Source organism: Polyergus mexicanus, unplaced genomic scaffold, assembly GCF_030449975.1.
Source record: "Polyergus mexicanus isolate NDT 795.1 unplaced genomic scaffold, iyPolMexi1.0 SCAF_20, whole genome shotgun sequence".
Taxonomy (NCBI): Eukaryota; Metazoa; Arthropoda; class Insecta; order Hymenoptera; family Formicidae; genus Polyergus; species Polyergus mexicanus.
Genome location: NW_027223340.1, coordinates 3,275,655 through 3,294,053, shown reverse-complemented (window position 1 = coordinate 3,294,053; position 18,399 = coordinate 3,275,655). Strand labels below are relative to the sequence as shown.

Genomic DNA, 18,399 nt, shown 5'->3' with positions numbered 1-18,399 from the left:
ATAAAAAGTCACGATATTGGAAAAAAAATTATTAAAAAATATGAAAAATTTTGGTCGAAAAACACCATAAAACTTCGTCATTCTTTAGAAATATTTATAAAAGATATTGTAAAACAGCTCAAAATTAAAGGCCATATTGAGAAACAATTAGAAGCCGAAAAAATCGTACGTTGGTGTATGTACATTAGAAACAGTCATGTTCGCAATATATACAAAATGTTAGCTTTGATTAAAAAGAAATCGGAAGTGAGTTTGACTCTTGTCGCTGAATGTTTTACAATTGAAGAGAAATTACATGCGTTATGTGGCATATCTAGGCATACAGCCTCATCCGAAAATTATTTTATTGATTCTACATACCATAATGTAACTTTATCAGATCTTTTGGTAATAAATACGGAAGGACAAGTAGTAAATATATTACCGTTAATAAAAGTACAAGCAAGAAAATCGTGGTTGTGCGATACTTCATGTAAAATAAACGATCCGTTTTTAATTGGCCGTTACCAGAAATTCCTCCAAACTATAAAGACATGTACTTTAAGGAATGTACCAGAATTGATACAAAATATTCATGAATGTATTATGAAAACTTCAAATGAGAAATTGGACCATACGCGTAGCTGTCATATTGATTTAACACTTTGCAAAGGAATGTTTTTTCCAGTTCAATTATTACCGCCTCATTTTCCAAAAGTAAGAAATATTAAACGTTTAATTTATCAACTTATAAATTTTTATCGAAAGGTGGAAAATCTCGATAAGGCATTAACTTGTGCCGATTTGAACACATTACAAGAAATTGTAACTTCTGCACAAGAAAAAACAGATACATACAAACATCAACAGACAGATACAATTCTGAGCGATGATGATATTATTTCTAAATATCGTAACGCGTTTAAGGCTTTGACCAAACGTTCAATAGACACACCACGGCATATTTGCGTATCATGTGAGAAATTGTGTTATAAAAAAAATGTTTCTAATATCAATAGTTTTCAAGCACAAATAGATATTCAAATTTAGAGAGATTTAATGGTACATGTACAACAACAAAAAATAATCTCCTCACAAATGATGTGCCCGAAGTAATATTATCTCTTAACACATTTGAAAAAATTCTTATACAGAGAACTAAAGCGTTTCAAACTGTCCTCAAAATGGGAACTGTTATTAATAAAAAGCTACCTCAAAGATAAATGGTACAGAATGTTAAAGGTAGAACATTTCATTTACCACTTCCCTTACAGGAGACATTGAATAAATTATATTCCACTACTGACCCAATAAACAATAATCACGAATTATATATTTTAATTAGAGGTATCCCGACAAAATCAAAGATTATTTGGGAAGAGATAGTTGATGTTAAAAAAATATTTGACGCTTTAATGTGGTTAAAACGCAACAATACTTTATATTCTCACATTATATTGCCAAATAATCACTGTTGTGCCTCTAGCTGCTAAGGAAGAGGTCTTTCGGGATTTGTACGCCCAAAGGATTAGGATCCACGCTCGAAATAAGACACTCCCGGACGTTAGGTATAATTTAGTATATTTTGCAAGATTTAATACACTTTCACTTATTCGCGATTATAATAGTCGGGCGCGATACGTGTGTTACTTCGATACTATTACTGAGCGAGCGAGTAGCCAGCGAGTAGCCCCCGTCGGTGCATCTCGCGCTTATTATATATCTTAATTAATTAGGTCGTTGATATTGGGGAGGAGTGTGGTGTCTCTGACCGGAGCATGTCTCGTGCTCCGCTTGTCAGTCTGTCTCGTCAGCGGCTTACTGAGCTTCCGAGAACTTGACCGTGACTTCCTTCTCTTTAGTCACGTATCTTACTTTTATTTTATTAATATTCTTTTATTACTTTACTCTTTTTTAATTATCTTTCCTTGATCTCTTTTCTAATTTTACTGCTTTGCTTTATTCAGCTCTTTCTTACACTTTTCTGTTTTACTTTATTGTTTTATCCTTTAATGTATTAAAAAATTGGTCAGGTTACGACATCACAATGATTTATGTTCACCAAAAATAAAAAATTCAGAATTCCAAATGGAAGAGACAGAAAATAATACAGAAGTAACATTAGATGACGAGCCTGAATTATTAAATAATCCGATAGAAGAGATCAAAAATAATATGGAAGTTACATTAGAGGGTCAACAGAAAGCAATGTTAACTCAAGTTACTGATGAAAATGATGGTTATTACGAACAATATACTATTTATTCCTTATATGAAAAGAAAGCAAATAAAACTGCGTAAACCTTATATCATATGTTAAAAATTCAGGACTTGCCTTTGGTTAATCGTGAGCAATATTTAGATTTAATGTGTTTTCCAGATTTATATCCTTTTGGTATTAATGGACAACATGAGATTAGGCAAGTCAAACTTTTTTATCATGAATTTATTAAATGTTTGCATCTAAACATCCACAATACAGACTAAATCAACAATATTTATTTTATTTATTGAACGATGCGAATATTCGTCAGTTAAGTCGTGGAATTTATCATAAAATGAACGTAACTAATCCGCGCGTTCGTTACACGGCGGCTGAATATTTAGAAGCAATGTCGAAAGAATTATTGGAATCTAATTTGAGTACAATATTTGCCACACTTCGAAATACAGAGCAATATTGGCGTAGACCAAGAAATGATTTAAATTGTATGACACAGCATTATGGACCTGCAACATGGTTTTTAACATTAAGGGGATCCAAAAGCGACGAGCGAACTCCGACGGGTTAGCGCCCTCATCTAAACAGAACTAAAATTGTCGGTATTATCGACACGATTATCGATAATACCGAAAATTTTGGTTTTGCCGTTACCGATACCACCGACTAGATACTATTAAAGACCGTCAGCCCTGGGTAAATTTTTGTGACCATCAAGTGGGCCCGGTGGGCCCGGAGGTAATTGAAGAATGATGACATTATAGATCGTTTTAACTGCACACAGGATAACAAATAAGAACATATTCTATATCTTATTATTATCGACAATGGAAAGTTGAACATACAGTAAAAAAGATGTGGAAAATAAAATAATAATATATGTATTTTGTACTGTAAAATAAAAAGATTCATTTTTAATGAAGAAAATAATCTATGAATTATATATATTTAAATATTATTATATATCACATATTAATTATATGTATATAATTACTATACATATAATATATAATATATGATATATAATATGATACATTATTTTACATGTATGCAAATTACCAATTATGTTAAATATAAACTATAATGGGCTATAATATATAAATAAAATAATATATAAATAAATTAATATATATAAAACTATCGCACATGGCTATTTAAATGTCTCTGAAATGTTATTGACAGAGATTAAACTATATTATTATATCTTTTATTATTAATAAATATCTTTTTTGATTTATTTTCTTTTTCTCTCTCTAATATTTCTTAATAATTTTCTTTAATTTACACATGTACCCGAGTAGCAAGAGTGACGATGTCAAAAAATGTATCAAAAAGATGTGATTATGACATTGAAATACGTCATTATAAATGTCACTCTACCACTTTTGGAATAGATATTAAATTTAATTACACACACACACACACACACACACACAAAATTGTAATTAATCAATTAATAATATAATGTTAAAGGTCCCATATGTTATATATTATATATATATATATATATATATATATATATATATGTATATATGTATACTTTTTGTATTAAACATGCATGATATAATACTTTTTTTTACTAATATAATAAATATAATTTTTTATTAATATATTTATTATATTAATAGAATATATAATAAATACTACTGAATAATAAAAACATCTTTATTATCATTAATATAACAAAAATTTCTCCTGAAAATTTCTCTTTCTTTCTCTCTCCTTCCTTTTCCCTCATATCTTGTAAGCAAACATCAAAAAATCTTAAAGCTTATTATTTCTGTTTTACTTATCCTTTTGTAATTTCGTATTTTCGTACTTTTTACTTTATATTTTTGAATGTAATTTTACTTGATTAATAAGATTTTTATTTAAAATGTTTTTATTTGAAATGGCAACAAACACATTCGTATAATTTTAAATTAATCATATAATAAATTTTTTTGCACGTATTTAATTAATTAAAAATTATTCGAATTACGTTCGAATCGTGTTATGTGTGTGTGTGTGAGTGGTGTCATTTTAACCGCAAAAATCTCATTAATTCATTAAAATTATTTTTAAAAGAAAAAGTAAAAAGTAGAGTTTTTAATTTTTATTTTATAAAATGTTTACATTTGTAAATTATCATAGATAGGAAAAGCCTATTATAAGAGCTTCAGAACTCTTTAATTATGGATCATCTCACTCACTTTCTGCTCTATTTCGCTCTCGCATTCGGCGAGTCGCGTCAAAAAGATAAGGCCCGCGAAACATCGCTTCTCGTACAACATTCGGAACTCTTTGATGATAGATCATCTTACGGAACTCGCTCTCGCTCTGCTCTTGCTCTCGCTCTGTTCTTATTCTCGCTCTCGCTCTTGTTTTTTACGAGCCGCGCTAGGACAACCAGGAAAGATAGCTCGTAAAACGTATCATATAGACAAGTGCGGACTAGACTGGATACTGGATATGCCACATATTTATAAATCGATAAAAAAAAAAAAAGAAAAAAGAAATCAGCTCTTAAAGTATGATATATTATACGATGATAATAAAATAGCATCGTGAAATGATGTACGGTCATTATGGCAATTAGAAAATGGCAAAGCGACAAGAGCGGCTTGCAAATTGTCAGAAAGACATATAAATCCTAATAATTTTGATAGAATGAAATGCCGTTTAGCTCTGCAGATATTCAGTCGCAGAGTATCAGCAGCTTTGTTAACTGCAGGAACAACAGGCGGAATTAATAGTGAAACTGTAATGCATACTGCTGAATTTTTTACAATTCTTAATAACAGTTTCGATTCTTTAAATAGTCGAAATTGTAATCATCCAAATCCAAATGCTTGTGCGTTATCAGAAAATCGGTTAGATGTAGAAAATAATTTAATACAATTATTGGAAAATTGTTCCAAATGGCGCACTATCACAAATAATAATAATAAAATACCGCCATGTTTTGAGGGATTACAAATTTCTGTAAAAGCTATTTTACTATTATGGGATGATTTGAAACGTGAAGAAATTAAATTTTTTATGACTTCTAGAGTAAACCAAGATCCGTTGGAAAATTTGTTTTCCATGATACGTACGTATGGTGGAACATATAATCAAAATCCTACTGCAAAAGTTTTTCGATTATTATTGCAAAAAAACATTGTATTAAATTTATCTAAGCCTCCTCAATTTGCAAATTGCTTAGATGATAAAGATGAAATCTTACTTCCAAATTTAATACATAAAAATACATCTGACATTGATAAAACATCTCATGTTGAGTTAACAGCGCCAATAAATATAATTAACGATTATGAAAGTAATGATAATGAAAATATGTTGATTAACGTATAAAAAACTGTTATTGATGCATCATATGCAAATGATGAAACTTTAGAAGCATCTGTTATTGAATATTTTGCAGGATTTGTGGCAAAAAAAAATGTGTTACAAAATCTGGTTGCGAACAATGTCGCATATCTCATTTATTAACAAAAATCACGAACTGACACATGCAAGACAAATTTTAACATTTTTCCGAGCATATGAGACTCATGACGATCAAGAATTAGGACATTAAATGTTCCTACAGCAGAGTTTTCATTTGTATTTAAGCTAATAAATGCAATATTTGATGCAGGCTATCCTAATATTAGAGGGAATTATAACATATTAGATATCCTATTTCCATTAATGATACAAGCTGTAGACATGCAATATCCCGGTTGGTTTCAACATGATACTTGCAGCTCCCACCGAAAGGATCTTGCATATTATATGATGAAAGTAAAAATACATAAAGATTTAATTTGGTTAGGAGAGCAATTAAGGATTTCAAAAAATCGCTCTCAGCATAAACCTCCACAAAAGCTGACGAATATACAAAGTATGTAAAATATATCTTTACATTAACTCGCGGCATTTTATGCGGATCGAGTAAAAAGATCGCGGCTCCTAGAGCGGTACGATCAAAAATATTTTACATTAACTCGCGGCATTTTATGAGGATCGAGTAAAAAGATCGCGGCTCCTAGAGCGGTACGATCAAAAATATTTTACATTAACTCGCGGCATTTTATGCGGATCGAGTAAAAAGATCGCGGCTCCTAGAACGGTACGATCAAAAATATTTTACATTAACTCGTGGCATTTTATGCGGATCGAGTAAAAGGCATATATATTTAACACGGAACATATAAATCGTGATTTATCTAATGAAGCGATTTATGAAAAGTAGGATAGTGTGCAGTTTGCGGTTTTATGATGGACCGAACTGCAAAGGGAGACACTTAACTTAGAATTCTTTACAATTATAGTACATTTTATTGATTTTATACTTTATTTTTTTATGCGCAAACATGTGTGTTTCATATCTGCGCACATAAAATTATATATATATATATATATATATATATATATATATATATATATATGTATGTATTATGTTATGCTTATTTCAAAAGAATTCTACGTTACATGTCAATTGGCCTCCACGTGGCGTCTCCTGGAAATGCTCTGTATGAGCAGCTAACAATTGACACATTAATATTATTATAATTTGTTACATTTTCCATGTCATTTCAGATGTAGATATATTATATATAATTAATTATATTACGTTACATTTCAGATATATATGATTATTACATATATAAAAAAAATATGTGTATGTGTGTGTGTAATTATACATATACCTGAAATAACATGGGAAATATAACAAATTTAAGATTTAAACTTCTCTTTCCAAAAATTACTGCGAAATGTAATTATTCGAAAAGAAATATCGTCACTTCGAAATAATACATGTACGATCTATTAAAAGAATTATATGTATATATATAGAAATGCAATTATTCGAAAAAATATCATTTCAGAGTCCATATATACGAAATATTTCGTATATATGGATGCTGAACTGATATTTTTTCCGAATAATTACATTTCTCGTGTTACTATATATTATTTTACCATCTCTTAGATTTTAGATACTGTTTCTCATTCTGGCCGCAATATTACTGAGAGGACGCTAGTGCGCAGCGATCTTTTTCCAGTCACACTAACTCTCGTAAGACCATCAGTCTTTAATAGTATCTCGTCGGTGCCGATACTAATATTTATGCATGATTTATGCGTGTTATTAAAAGCAACTTCGCATTGTGTTCGCATTGTGCAATATGTGGAAATTAGACAACATCGTGTATTTCTACTGCTTTATCGCCTCGCACGCGTACCTAAGCGTATAGATAACAATATAATATAGACATGTCTGCCTTTATCACATATTTGAACACAATTTCACATTGTTCATACGGGCTATGTGTCTTCCCATATATCTTCCAAGAGGAATAACATTTGGCTGTGTATATATATATATGTATATGTATAATATGTACATAGACGTATACAGATGTATTTGTATATACATATATTATGATATATATACATATAGTATGATATATATATATTAAGATATATATATATATATGGTATATAGTATGATATATATATTATGATAAATATACATATATATAGTATGATATATATACATATATTCTGGATATTATCATGTAACTTTCTATAAGTTGCGATCTATACAATGCAGTTCATTTTTTTCAATCGATATAATCAATGGATATAACACAACAATGTATTATTTATACAAATATATATTATATTATGTCTTTTTTTTGTTCGTATACATAAATGTTTATATATTTGTAATAAAGATTTATAATAAATTGTTTGTCTCGATCGCAACAGAATATATTTTTACAATATTCTAAATATTGAAAATATAAAATGGGTCCCTCCATCGCCCATTCCCGTGAGAACGCAACCATATATATATTTTTTTTCGTCTCTCCGATTTAAATTTGCATTTAGGCGTTTCTTTCCAACGATATTTATTATATATATATATATATATATATATATATATATATATATATATGGTATATATATATAAAGGATATTAGCAATATTTGTATATAATTTTCTACAAGTCACAATTTATGACTTGTTTGCTAAATAGATATAATGGAAAGCAAATAATAATGCAAAATATATTATGCAAAACCGCATCTGGTATGAAATATTTACAACCAGTTCATGAAAAGATCGCTTCTGGGATCAAATATTTTGGCAATATTTAGAGCGCACATGCAAACCGCATCTAGTATGAAATATTTACAACCAGTTCACGAATAGATCGCATATAGATAATATATAACACACATATAGTATGCTCGGATCAGAAAAAGATGGACAGAGAAGAATAGGCAAAGAGAAAGAGGATATGAGTGTAAGTGAGCAAGTGTCTATACAAGTGCCAAAAGTAAGAAAACAAAGGAAATAGTTGGATCTTTCTCCGTAGCAATACTTTATGCTCACTAATGTTTAGCGACTGATGTGAATTATTAATCGATATATCGTTGTATAGCCATTCCCTTGCTTACTCATTCCTATTCTCTCTCTCTCTTTCTTTTTTTTGCCTTGGCGAATGTCAAGGACAGCATTATCTAGCTGCAAGACGATATGCCGAATTATATCCAAATCGAGAAAGACATCCATCGGCTCATGTAATACTTGCAGCAGCTCAGAGGCTATACGAGACTGGCAGTGTCCTTGCAAATAAACACGACACTGGGAGAAATCGCGATGCAAGAAATTTGCAGAACGCGGAGCAAATTATACGTGTTTTCGAGCATAAACCCGAAACGAGTATTCGGGTGGTTGCTCGAGAACACGATTTACCTTATGCAACTGTGCAAAGAATATTAAAAGAAGAAAACTTGCATGCATATCACTACACACGCGTGCAAGATTTGCGACCAGAAGATTTTCAAGCGAGACGTACATTTTGCGAAAATTTTCTGAGGAAAGTAAATCGAAATCCAAGATACTCTTCTCGTGTGATATTCAGCGATGAATCGTTATTCACACGAGAGGGAATTTTCAATTCGCATAACATGCATTTTTGGAGCGAAGAAAATCCCAGAGTCACGCGATTAAGAAACTTCCAAACTCGCTGGAAGATAAATGTGTGGGCTGGGATAATGGGAACCGAAATACTTGGTCCAGTTATTCTTCCAGATATTTTAACTGGCCAAACATATTTGGAATTTTTGGAAGAAAATCTGCCAGATTTTTTAGAAGAAGTATCATTATTAGACAGGAACAAGATCGTGTTTCAACAAGATGGTGCTGGGCCACACAGCGCCAGGATCGTTACAAATTATTTAAACGAGCAGTTTCCTGGACGTTGGATGGGTCGGTATGGCCTAATACGTTGGCCTGCAAGATCACCGGATCTCAACCCATTAGATTTTTTTTTATGGGGATATTGCAAAGAAGTCATTTACAAAACGCTTCCCGAGGATATCGATGATCTACATACAAGATTGCGACATGCAATTTGGAATATCGACGAAGAAATAATGGAAAACGTCGAAAAAAATTTATTAAAACGCATGAGAGCTTGCGTTAGGATGGATGGCGGTCATTTTGAGCACCTTTTATAAAATGTTTTCGACTTTAAACCAATCCGCTCTTTTCAGAGCGACTAAAGACAATCCGCTCTTTTCAGAGCGACCAACACATTTCTACGTGGAACACCTTGTATTCGCAGAGACATAAAAATCATTTTTCTCATGTCTCGCTTGCGCAAAAAGGCAAACGAGTAATAAATTAAATTATTAAAAAAAAAACGATTTTATTATACGTCATTATATTTTCATATTTTATAGTTTCATATTTTCGAAACTATCGAATTTACAATGTCGGAGGCTTTAGCCGATCACAGGACACATGATAGCGTCCGCGTCGAACACGCGTAATGTGATACATTCAGTCGTTCGGCAGCCGGCAGCCGACAACGCTAGTACTAACATAACCTGCTTGTTGTCGTCGCGCAGTCTCCGCATCGAATAACGCGTTTCTTTCTTCAAGTTATTTTAATAATTAATCGGTAGTAATCGGTAGTTGTGATTAACCGTTATAATCATTAATAAATTCAGTTTATCGATAAAGTGCGTGAATTAATTCGTAAAAGTTCGATAAGTGGTACAATTCGTGAGTGAAAAAAGTTTGTTAGTTATTCGTTGTATCATACAAAAATATTACTTCTTGAGTCGTATGAGGGCAACGAATCTCTACATACAAGGTAAGAGTCAGTGAGTGAGAGAGAGAGAGTGCGTGTGTGCGATCAGCTGTTTGCTACACGCGATGGGTGTAAAAGAGAAAGAGAGAGAGAATGTGTATGTGTGTGTATACGCGTATACGTTCTCTCTCACACATACACCCCATCGCATGTAGCAAACAGTTGATCTCAGCGAGCGCCTCACGTAATCACCAGCATCGGACGGTGAGTTGCGCCGCTCCTGCCTGCCTCGCGTACGCGGCCTGTAATTCGTTAACTATTTTGTCTTATAATTTAAAAACTAAGCCTCGGAAAAAATTTTGGCAAAAGAAAAATCTTCTTAGAATAGTGTCAAGTATATGACATTGCAAGGACAGAAGGTTGTTTTGAATGACCCTGTATATACAGGGTGTCCGGCGTCAATAGTGTGCGCCGCTGCACACTTCACAGCGCGCGGCTCACTGACGTGCGCCCGGCTAAAGATCGGCGCTGATTGGCCAGACTTTACTCAATAATAACTCTTTTATTAAGTGTTATATAAAAAATTGGTACAGAGGACTTTTCTTCTCGGTTTCACCTGCTCTACCTGCACATGACCGGTGATGCGGTTGACGCCGGACACCCTGTATATATATATATATATATAAATTTTATAATAATTTATATATATTAATCTAACGTGAAAGATTATAGATAAAGGGAGCCTCACGAGCGAGACTTCGGAACTCTTCGATATTTGTCGTCTCGCTTGCTCCTTCATTCTTTCTCGCTTTCGCTTTTGTCGACCCTCCAGCATCGCGCGGGGATCTTTCCTTATCTACTATATATAAACATCTTATAAAATAAAAACTGAAACTTTCATATTGTATTTTATTAGTATAAAAATAAATATAATGGATTAATGAGATTCTTGCGATTAAAATAACACCAAATATGACATAAATCGGATAATTTTAAATAAAATAAGTAATCATAATTTTAATAACATAATTGATTAAAAATTATCCGATTTATGTCATGTTTAGTATTATTTTAATCGCAAGAATCTCATTAATCTATTAGAATTATTTTAATATCGATAAAATACAAAAAACAAAAATTTTACGAACGATATGTAACCCGAGATATTATAGATAAAGAGAGCCTCGTGAGCGAGACTTCGGAACTCTTTGATGTTTGTCATCTCGCTTGCTCCTCGTTCTTTATTGTATTCTTTCATCCCCATTATTATATTCTTTTATTTCTTCGACTTTTTTCTTTCTATTCTCGTCTTCCAATTATACATAATAATACATTAATTTATTCGTCTTTATTTTATACAACATAAATGAGATATTATGTATGTCATAAATAGAAAAAGTATTTAATTATGTGTATTTTTGTATGTACATGTGTTGTATTTAACTATAGTTAAATAAAAAAAGAAAATAACTTGTGTATCTCATTTATGATTTTTCAAATAAACATAAATAAATAAATTTATTTATTTTCATGTAGGGAGACGAGAATAGAAAGAATAAAAGTTGAGCAAATAAAAAAATATAATAATGGAAATAAAAGAATACAATAATGAACGAGCAGAAAGAAGAGAGAGAGAGAGAGAGAGAGAGAGAGAGAGAGAAAGGGAAGCGCGAGTGAACGCGTAAGTGAATATGCGAGGAGCATGAAGCTAAGCGATACGTAGTACATAGCGAGCGAGCGATTAGAAAGAGACCGAGTGTATGATCGAGAGGAAAAAGATACTGCAATAATGTTAGTGCGTACATGTATATTACTCTCACACATGAAAGAGACGAAGATAGTACGATTATGTCTGTCTTTGTCATGTACGATTGCAGCTCTGTCTATCGCGACATCACGCAACTAATCTACTGCTCTGTTTTATTACTCTTGAGCCTCGATTTCGCACACACACATATGCACGAAATTTTTGCAGACAGTAATCTTTTTTACTAGGCTTCTAAACACGTTTTTAAACGTTCACCTATATTCCTTCAGACATTTCCGAGCGGAGAGGTATCTTATTTTGCACGTACACATTGCGAAACTTTTATATTACATAAGTATTGTTTCGACCTGACGCCAGAAGCCGATAACAAAACTGTAATTTTTTAGTTTCTTTCCGTTTTTAACATAAACTCGTGAAGTCTCATCTTTGTTTCGATGTGTACTTAAATCGTGGAAAAGGATTTATTATTCTATTCAACTAAAAAAAAGATTTCGGTGTGCAAAATAATAATCGTTTTGGTCGGTAAAACAGACAAGCCTTGGATCCCCTTAAGTCCGAGTGAGTGGTTATGAGAAGATTTAGGTGAATATATTCGTGAGGTAAATGAATGGCATGATACTTCCTTATGCGTTAGCGTACTTGTTGCTAAAGATCCTGTATCAACATCCAGGTTTCTTGATAATAAGTTTCGGGCAATGCTTGATTTCATTAGCTCCAAAGATCATCCAATTGGAGAAGTAACGCACTATTTCTGGCGACGAGAATACCAAGGTAGAGGTATACAACATTTCCACTTATTAATATGGATTAAAAATGCACCGATTTTCGGTGAATCTACTATTGAAGAAGTCTCCAAATTTATTTTACAATATATAAGCTGCAAAATGTCGGATCAAAATATTTCGTCATTATTGTACAGGCGTGTTAATACGCATAACGACATATACATAATGATTATTGTCTTCGTTCTAAAAAAGTAAGGCGTAAGATTATTCGTCGGTGTCGTTTTGGATTTCCTCGTCCCGTTACTGAGACTTTGAATATGAGAAATGTAGCAACTTCGATAGCAGGTAGAAAACAATTGAAATATAAAAGTAGGCTTTATGATTTTCCTCGAACAGATAATGAAGTTAATATAAACGATTATAATCCTGTTCTTCTTACTGCATGGGAAGGTAATATGGATATACAATTTATTGGTGAAAAATCATCGCTGCTTACCTGGTACATTACTAAATATATGAATAAAGCGGGAAAAAGTGAGTTGTCTGATACTATCCTTGATAGTAAGAATAATAAAAACAAATCATTAGCGAGTTATCTTTGGAATATTGCTTTGCGATTTATGAATAATAGAGAATGTGGAGCTCTCGAAGTTGCTGATACATTATTAGGTACTCCTTTGTATGGAACTGATCGAAATACAACTATCAAATGGTTAGATGTTAACCAAATACGATATAGAAAATTAAAAAACCGCAAAGAAATTGAAGCTCTTGATGCTGAATCTACAGATATATTTTATCCATCCTTAATAGATAATCACTATCCACATAGACCAGACGAACTAGAAAATATATCTCTTTATGAATTTGCACAGTGGTACGATATCTCAAAAATCAAACCAAAAAATGAAGATGTTGAATATTATAAAATAAATAATGGTTATTATTTTAAACGGCGACAACGTGGATATCTTACTAATCATTATAGATATAATATTAATACACAACCGGAAAATTATTTCTTTTCGTTATTGCTTATGTTTCAACCATGGCAAAAATTAGAAGATCTTAGAAATTAATGCGACACTTATGCCGAATCGTTTCACAAAGTAAAACTGCATCTTGTACAAGCATTGCAATATCATGAAAGATTAGAAGAATTGCAAAAAGCATTTGAAACTGCAAAAGAATTAGTTCAGCAATACTTAGATGATTTACAAAAACAGCGATCTCAGGATGATCTTGAAAATCCGATAGGTGTTCAAAATATAGAGGCTGGTGAAGCGATGCAAGATTTTGAAGATCTTGGTGATAAAGTAATTCGAGAAATCGATGTATCTGAAATGATAACAAAATTAAATACGGATCAAAAACGAGTATTCGACAGAATTATTAATACTGTAGATTCAGATAAATTATTACGATTATATGTTAGCGGAGAAGGTGGTACTGGAAAGAGTTTCTTAATCAAGACTATTAAATGATTACCGTTTCAAAAGAGCGTTATCGCAAAGTAAAAGATGTCCTATGGGCATTATCAAAAGTAATTACTTCTGTCCAAAAACCACATGAAAAAGTTCCACGAAGTACTGCTTGGGTCATACATGGTTTCCAAAATACAGACGAGGTTTCATGCTATGCAAACGCGGTATTGCAATGTTTATTACATTTAAATGTCATTAGGCAGCAATTGTTTAATTGCGATATATCAGATGTTTTACGTATATTAATGCATTGGTATAAAAATGGAATGCGTAATTTAAATACATATGTAATACGGCAATGTTTAGGAGAATATTTTTCGAGCATTGCAAAACGAAATGCATGTGATTTTCTTATAGCTCTTTGCAAAAAATATGATTGTATAAGAAGTTTAATAGAATATCAAGTAACTTCAACTGCGCGGTGCAAAACTTGTGGTGATACGAAAACTACTGTTGATAATGATATTATTATTTTCATTCCTGTTAATAATTTGAATAAGAAAAGTTATACTCTTAATGATTTATTAAATGTTACGTTTTCACATTGGTATCAATCACACAATGAATCATGTAAACGATGTACTGGAAATGATATACTATTTAAAAATGAAATAACATTGACAAAAGAGATAGTTGTTATTCACTTAATACTATTTTCATCACAGGATGATAAATTAATGAAAGCAACACACAAATTTAACTTATGTGCTGTTCCAACAACTAAAGTATTAGTAAGTAGTGTTAATAGGAGAGTTCTAACTCAGGTTCTCCGAGGGGTGGTGAGGGACGGGGGGGTCCCGCGCGGGCGAGGGGGCATGACGTCACGCGGGCGGAGGGGGATTTTGGTGGCGCGAGGGAATGACGTCACGCGGGCGGGGGAGCTTATCGCGGGAGCATAAGCGCGGTGTATTACAAAGGGCGAGTGCCGATGTCCGGCTGCTCGAATTTATAAATAATATAAACAAGATAGAACCATCGCGGTGGTCTCTTCATTTTTTCCAGGAAGAGCCGCTTGCGCACTATTGCGCGTAACATTAGAATTAGATAATAAGGCGAGCGCCGATATTCGACTGCTAGAATTCGCGTCGGGACATGTTTATCGGTGTACTTACAAAGGCAGGTGTCGATGTCTGAGCGAGCGTTGATAGGATTTTATATTAATATTAATATTAATTTTAAGGATAAGAAATATAAGCTGTACATGGTGACGCTATCCTTGTCTTACGCTCATATGGGCGCATCGCGCTGTCCTTTTCCCACGCTCATGCGAACGCCTCGCGCTGTCCTTCTCCCACATGCGTGCATGCAGTCGCCTCGCGCTATCTCTCTCACACCGCCTTGCGAACGCTGTATCATCCGCGTGCATGCCTCGCGCTATCCTTCTCGCACGCCTCGCGCTGTCCTTCTCCCACATGCGTGCATGCGATCGCCTCGCGCTATCTCCCTTATATTCACCGACTTACGAACGCTATACTTATCGCACCGATTTACGAACGATCCCTTTCCCACGATAATGCGAACGCTTCGCGATGTCCTTCCCCCACGCATTGCGGCATCGTACCTTAAGATCGCGTGCGGTTTGTACGGAGGATATGCAAGGAAAGGAAGCGAAAAAAATACATAATCATTTTTTTCATTTTTTAACACATTTATTTATTTATATTACCATACATCGCCCCGTCTCAAGGTTTCAGACAAAATTTCATCCACAGCATAAGCTAATAGTTCGCAATCTATGATAGATGTTTTATCATAGACTTCGCGCAAGATTTTAACCGCAGAATCTCTCTCGGCGCCAAACATATTACTTTGCAAACTCCGAACAAATTGATCGAAACTCTTATTTACAGCTTCTAGATTCTCGCACAGCTTCAAATATTCGTGATTAACACAGTGTTCGAGTTCAAATAAGAAAAATATAATTGACGGTTCCATGTACAAGCAAGAATCGCGCAACGTAAGTTTGACAACGGAAAGGAGTGGGGAGAATAAGAAATAAAAAACATTAAATACGTTTACACATTTTATTTATAAAAAATATTGCAATTTTTTAGCGTTGCGACCACCAGTTAAATATTTTTAATACATTCTGTAATGCGCAATTCTTAACATGTTTTCCACATCGTATAGTATTAGTAACATCTAGATTATTTAAAGATTCAATATCTTCGTAATCAGCATCCAAAGTCTCGATGATTAGGTTTTCTCTCGCATAATTCTCAAGCAAATCCAACAGCCATTCTCGTTTATAGCGTCCCTTGACGTACACCAGAGTCGACGTATCGTCATCCTCTTCTGTGTCAAGCACGGCGGATGTATTCAAGCGTTTAGCCATGTCGTACAGCACGTTTCTGTCTTCCCATCGTAATCCATGGTGATTCGTAATCAGCCAGGAAGCACACAATTTGTCAGATTTTGTGAGGAGATTCCATGGTAGGGGGTACGTAAAAATGTAATGCGCCAGAACGGTTCCCTTTTTCAGCACCGCCACCTCCTTTACAACAAATTTCATCCCGACGAAGAATCCTTGTAGGTCCACGAACGTTGGTACGGACATGGCGTTTTTTATATCAGCACGTCGAGAAGAAGACTGCGATTGATCCTGATGTATTATAGATTTCATATCGTCTCATTCCCCCATACTTAGGTGATTTTGCGCACAACATTGGTCAATGGGTTGTACTGAATCACTCGATCGTGTATGATGAGGCAGTACGCTGTCGTATTCGGCGGCACGTTCTCCTTACACCCAAATTCCAATCTCACATCCACGGTTGTGCTTTCGACTGATTCGTTTTATCGAGAGCAATCGATGATCACGAACGGACCGTTACGTAAAAATTGCGTGACGGTGAGACTCGGCTCGAGATACTCGTATCCGTAATAATTTTTGCAGAAACGTTGATACGTATCGTACAGAATCGACCATCTGTTTTTATCGAAATCCAGATTCATATCGTCGTACGGATAACATTCCGAGTTCAGATAGAGTTTCACGTTGGTCAATTTGCAGTCGTCGAATCGACTCGTATCCTCGGACATGACGTTCTTCCGACCTGTCTGGAGAACGAAAACAACGTAACGCGGCTTCTCCAGCTGAGTCGCGGGCTTAATGGGCCATGAATGTTTGGTTGTACGCTGCAATAGCGGAAATTCATAAAGATCCCATGAGCGAAAACCCATACTAAGGTATTGTCCGCTTTCCAAGGCGCGCAGCATCGACAGCTTGTTAATCGCGTTCAATACGACGTGCGGCATTCGCCATTGTATCTTGAATATGTCGATCACAGGCTCCAACACCAAATTTCCAATCAGGCAATTGTTGTCGTTGCGCGATCGTATTAAGATCAATTCGTGACGAGCATTAATCACCACTGTAATCCTCGCAAAATCCCAATAATATATAGAGCGGTACGCAAAAATTAAAATATCCATTCGTGTTATTATGCGCATCCTAGTCGGCGTTCCTCATAATTATGGTTCTATCGGATGATATCGTTACACAGTTCTTGAGTGTGCTGGTTATTCCCACATTTCTGCTACGATCAATCTCCATACCGTCGAGTTCGTATCGAATCTCATCGTACATGAACGCGACGCAATTATTTCCCAATACCAAATCAATCCCTTCAGCTGGTTTGTTTATCTTTAGTTTTCCCTCGATATATAGAAAACTCTCATACGGCAACGTATACAGATCCTGTTGTTGTATGGGTATTCGTATCTCATCGCTGTGCTCAAACGTCGTATTGGCGCATGGGTTGTACGTGCGAGTCTCGATCTTGACGATACGATCGTCAAAGACCGGCTCGCCTTCGATGTTAAAGATATCGGTCATATTTTCTCAGATATTTCGCACCGCGAATCCCAAAGATTGCTAAAATTCAACGTTCGACGCGTTGAGTTTCTTTTTCTTGGTGCAACCGGATAATTAGATATTAGCGAATGTTGACGTTGTTGTTGTTGTTGTCGCGTTATCTCTCGCGTCTTTCGCTCCGCTCAGCACGAGCATCTCATGTATCGCTAATTTTGTCGCCGTCGTACGTGCAATCTCATGGTGATCTCTTCTCCTCGAAAATCGAGCAATCATCCGTCTTGATCCGCAACGCGTATCGTTAGATCCGTAATGCTCCGCGCGATGA

General features: G+C 34.2%; 1 protein-coding gene and 1 pseudogene across 1 annotated transcript; one reads left to right on the top strand and one right to left on the bottom strand.

Moving 5' to 3' along the window:
* The first annotated feature begins 295 nt into the window (after window positions 1-295).
* Window positions 296-16,873, top strand: LOC138941792 (uncharacterized; annotated as a pseudogene).
* Window positions 16,874-17,053: 180 nt separating this feature from the next.
* Window positions 17,054-18,095, bottom strand: LOC138941790 (uncharacterized). The gene is made up of 2 exons (XM_070311674.1): window positions 17,762-18,095; window positions 17,054-17,631 (listed from the first exon to the last, which is right to left on the bottom strand). The coding sequence occupies exons 1-2, from the start codon at window positions 18,093-18,095 to the stop codon at window positions 17,054-17,056; spliced, it is 912 nt and encodes a 303-aa protein (XP_070167775.1).
* Between the last annotated feature and the right edge of the window lie 304 nt (window positions 18,096-18,399).

Excerpts from the sequence above, each read along its gene's own strand:
- LOC138941790 (XM_070311674.1), bottom strand. The coding sequence starts at position 18,095 with ATGACCGATATCTTTAACATCGAAGGCGAGCCGGTCTTTGACGATCGT. Across the intron at positions 17,632-17,761 it reads AACCAGCACACTCAAGAACT|TGGTGATTAATGCTCGTCAC; the intron begins GTGTAACGATAT and ends CGAGGATTACAG.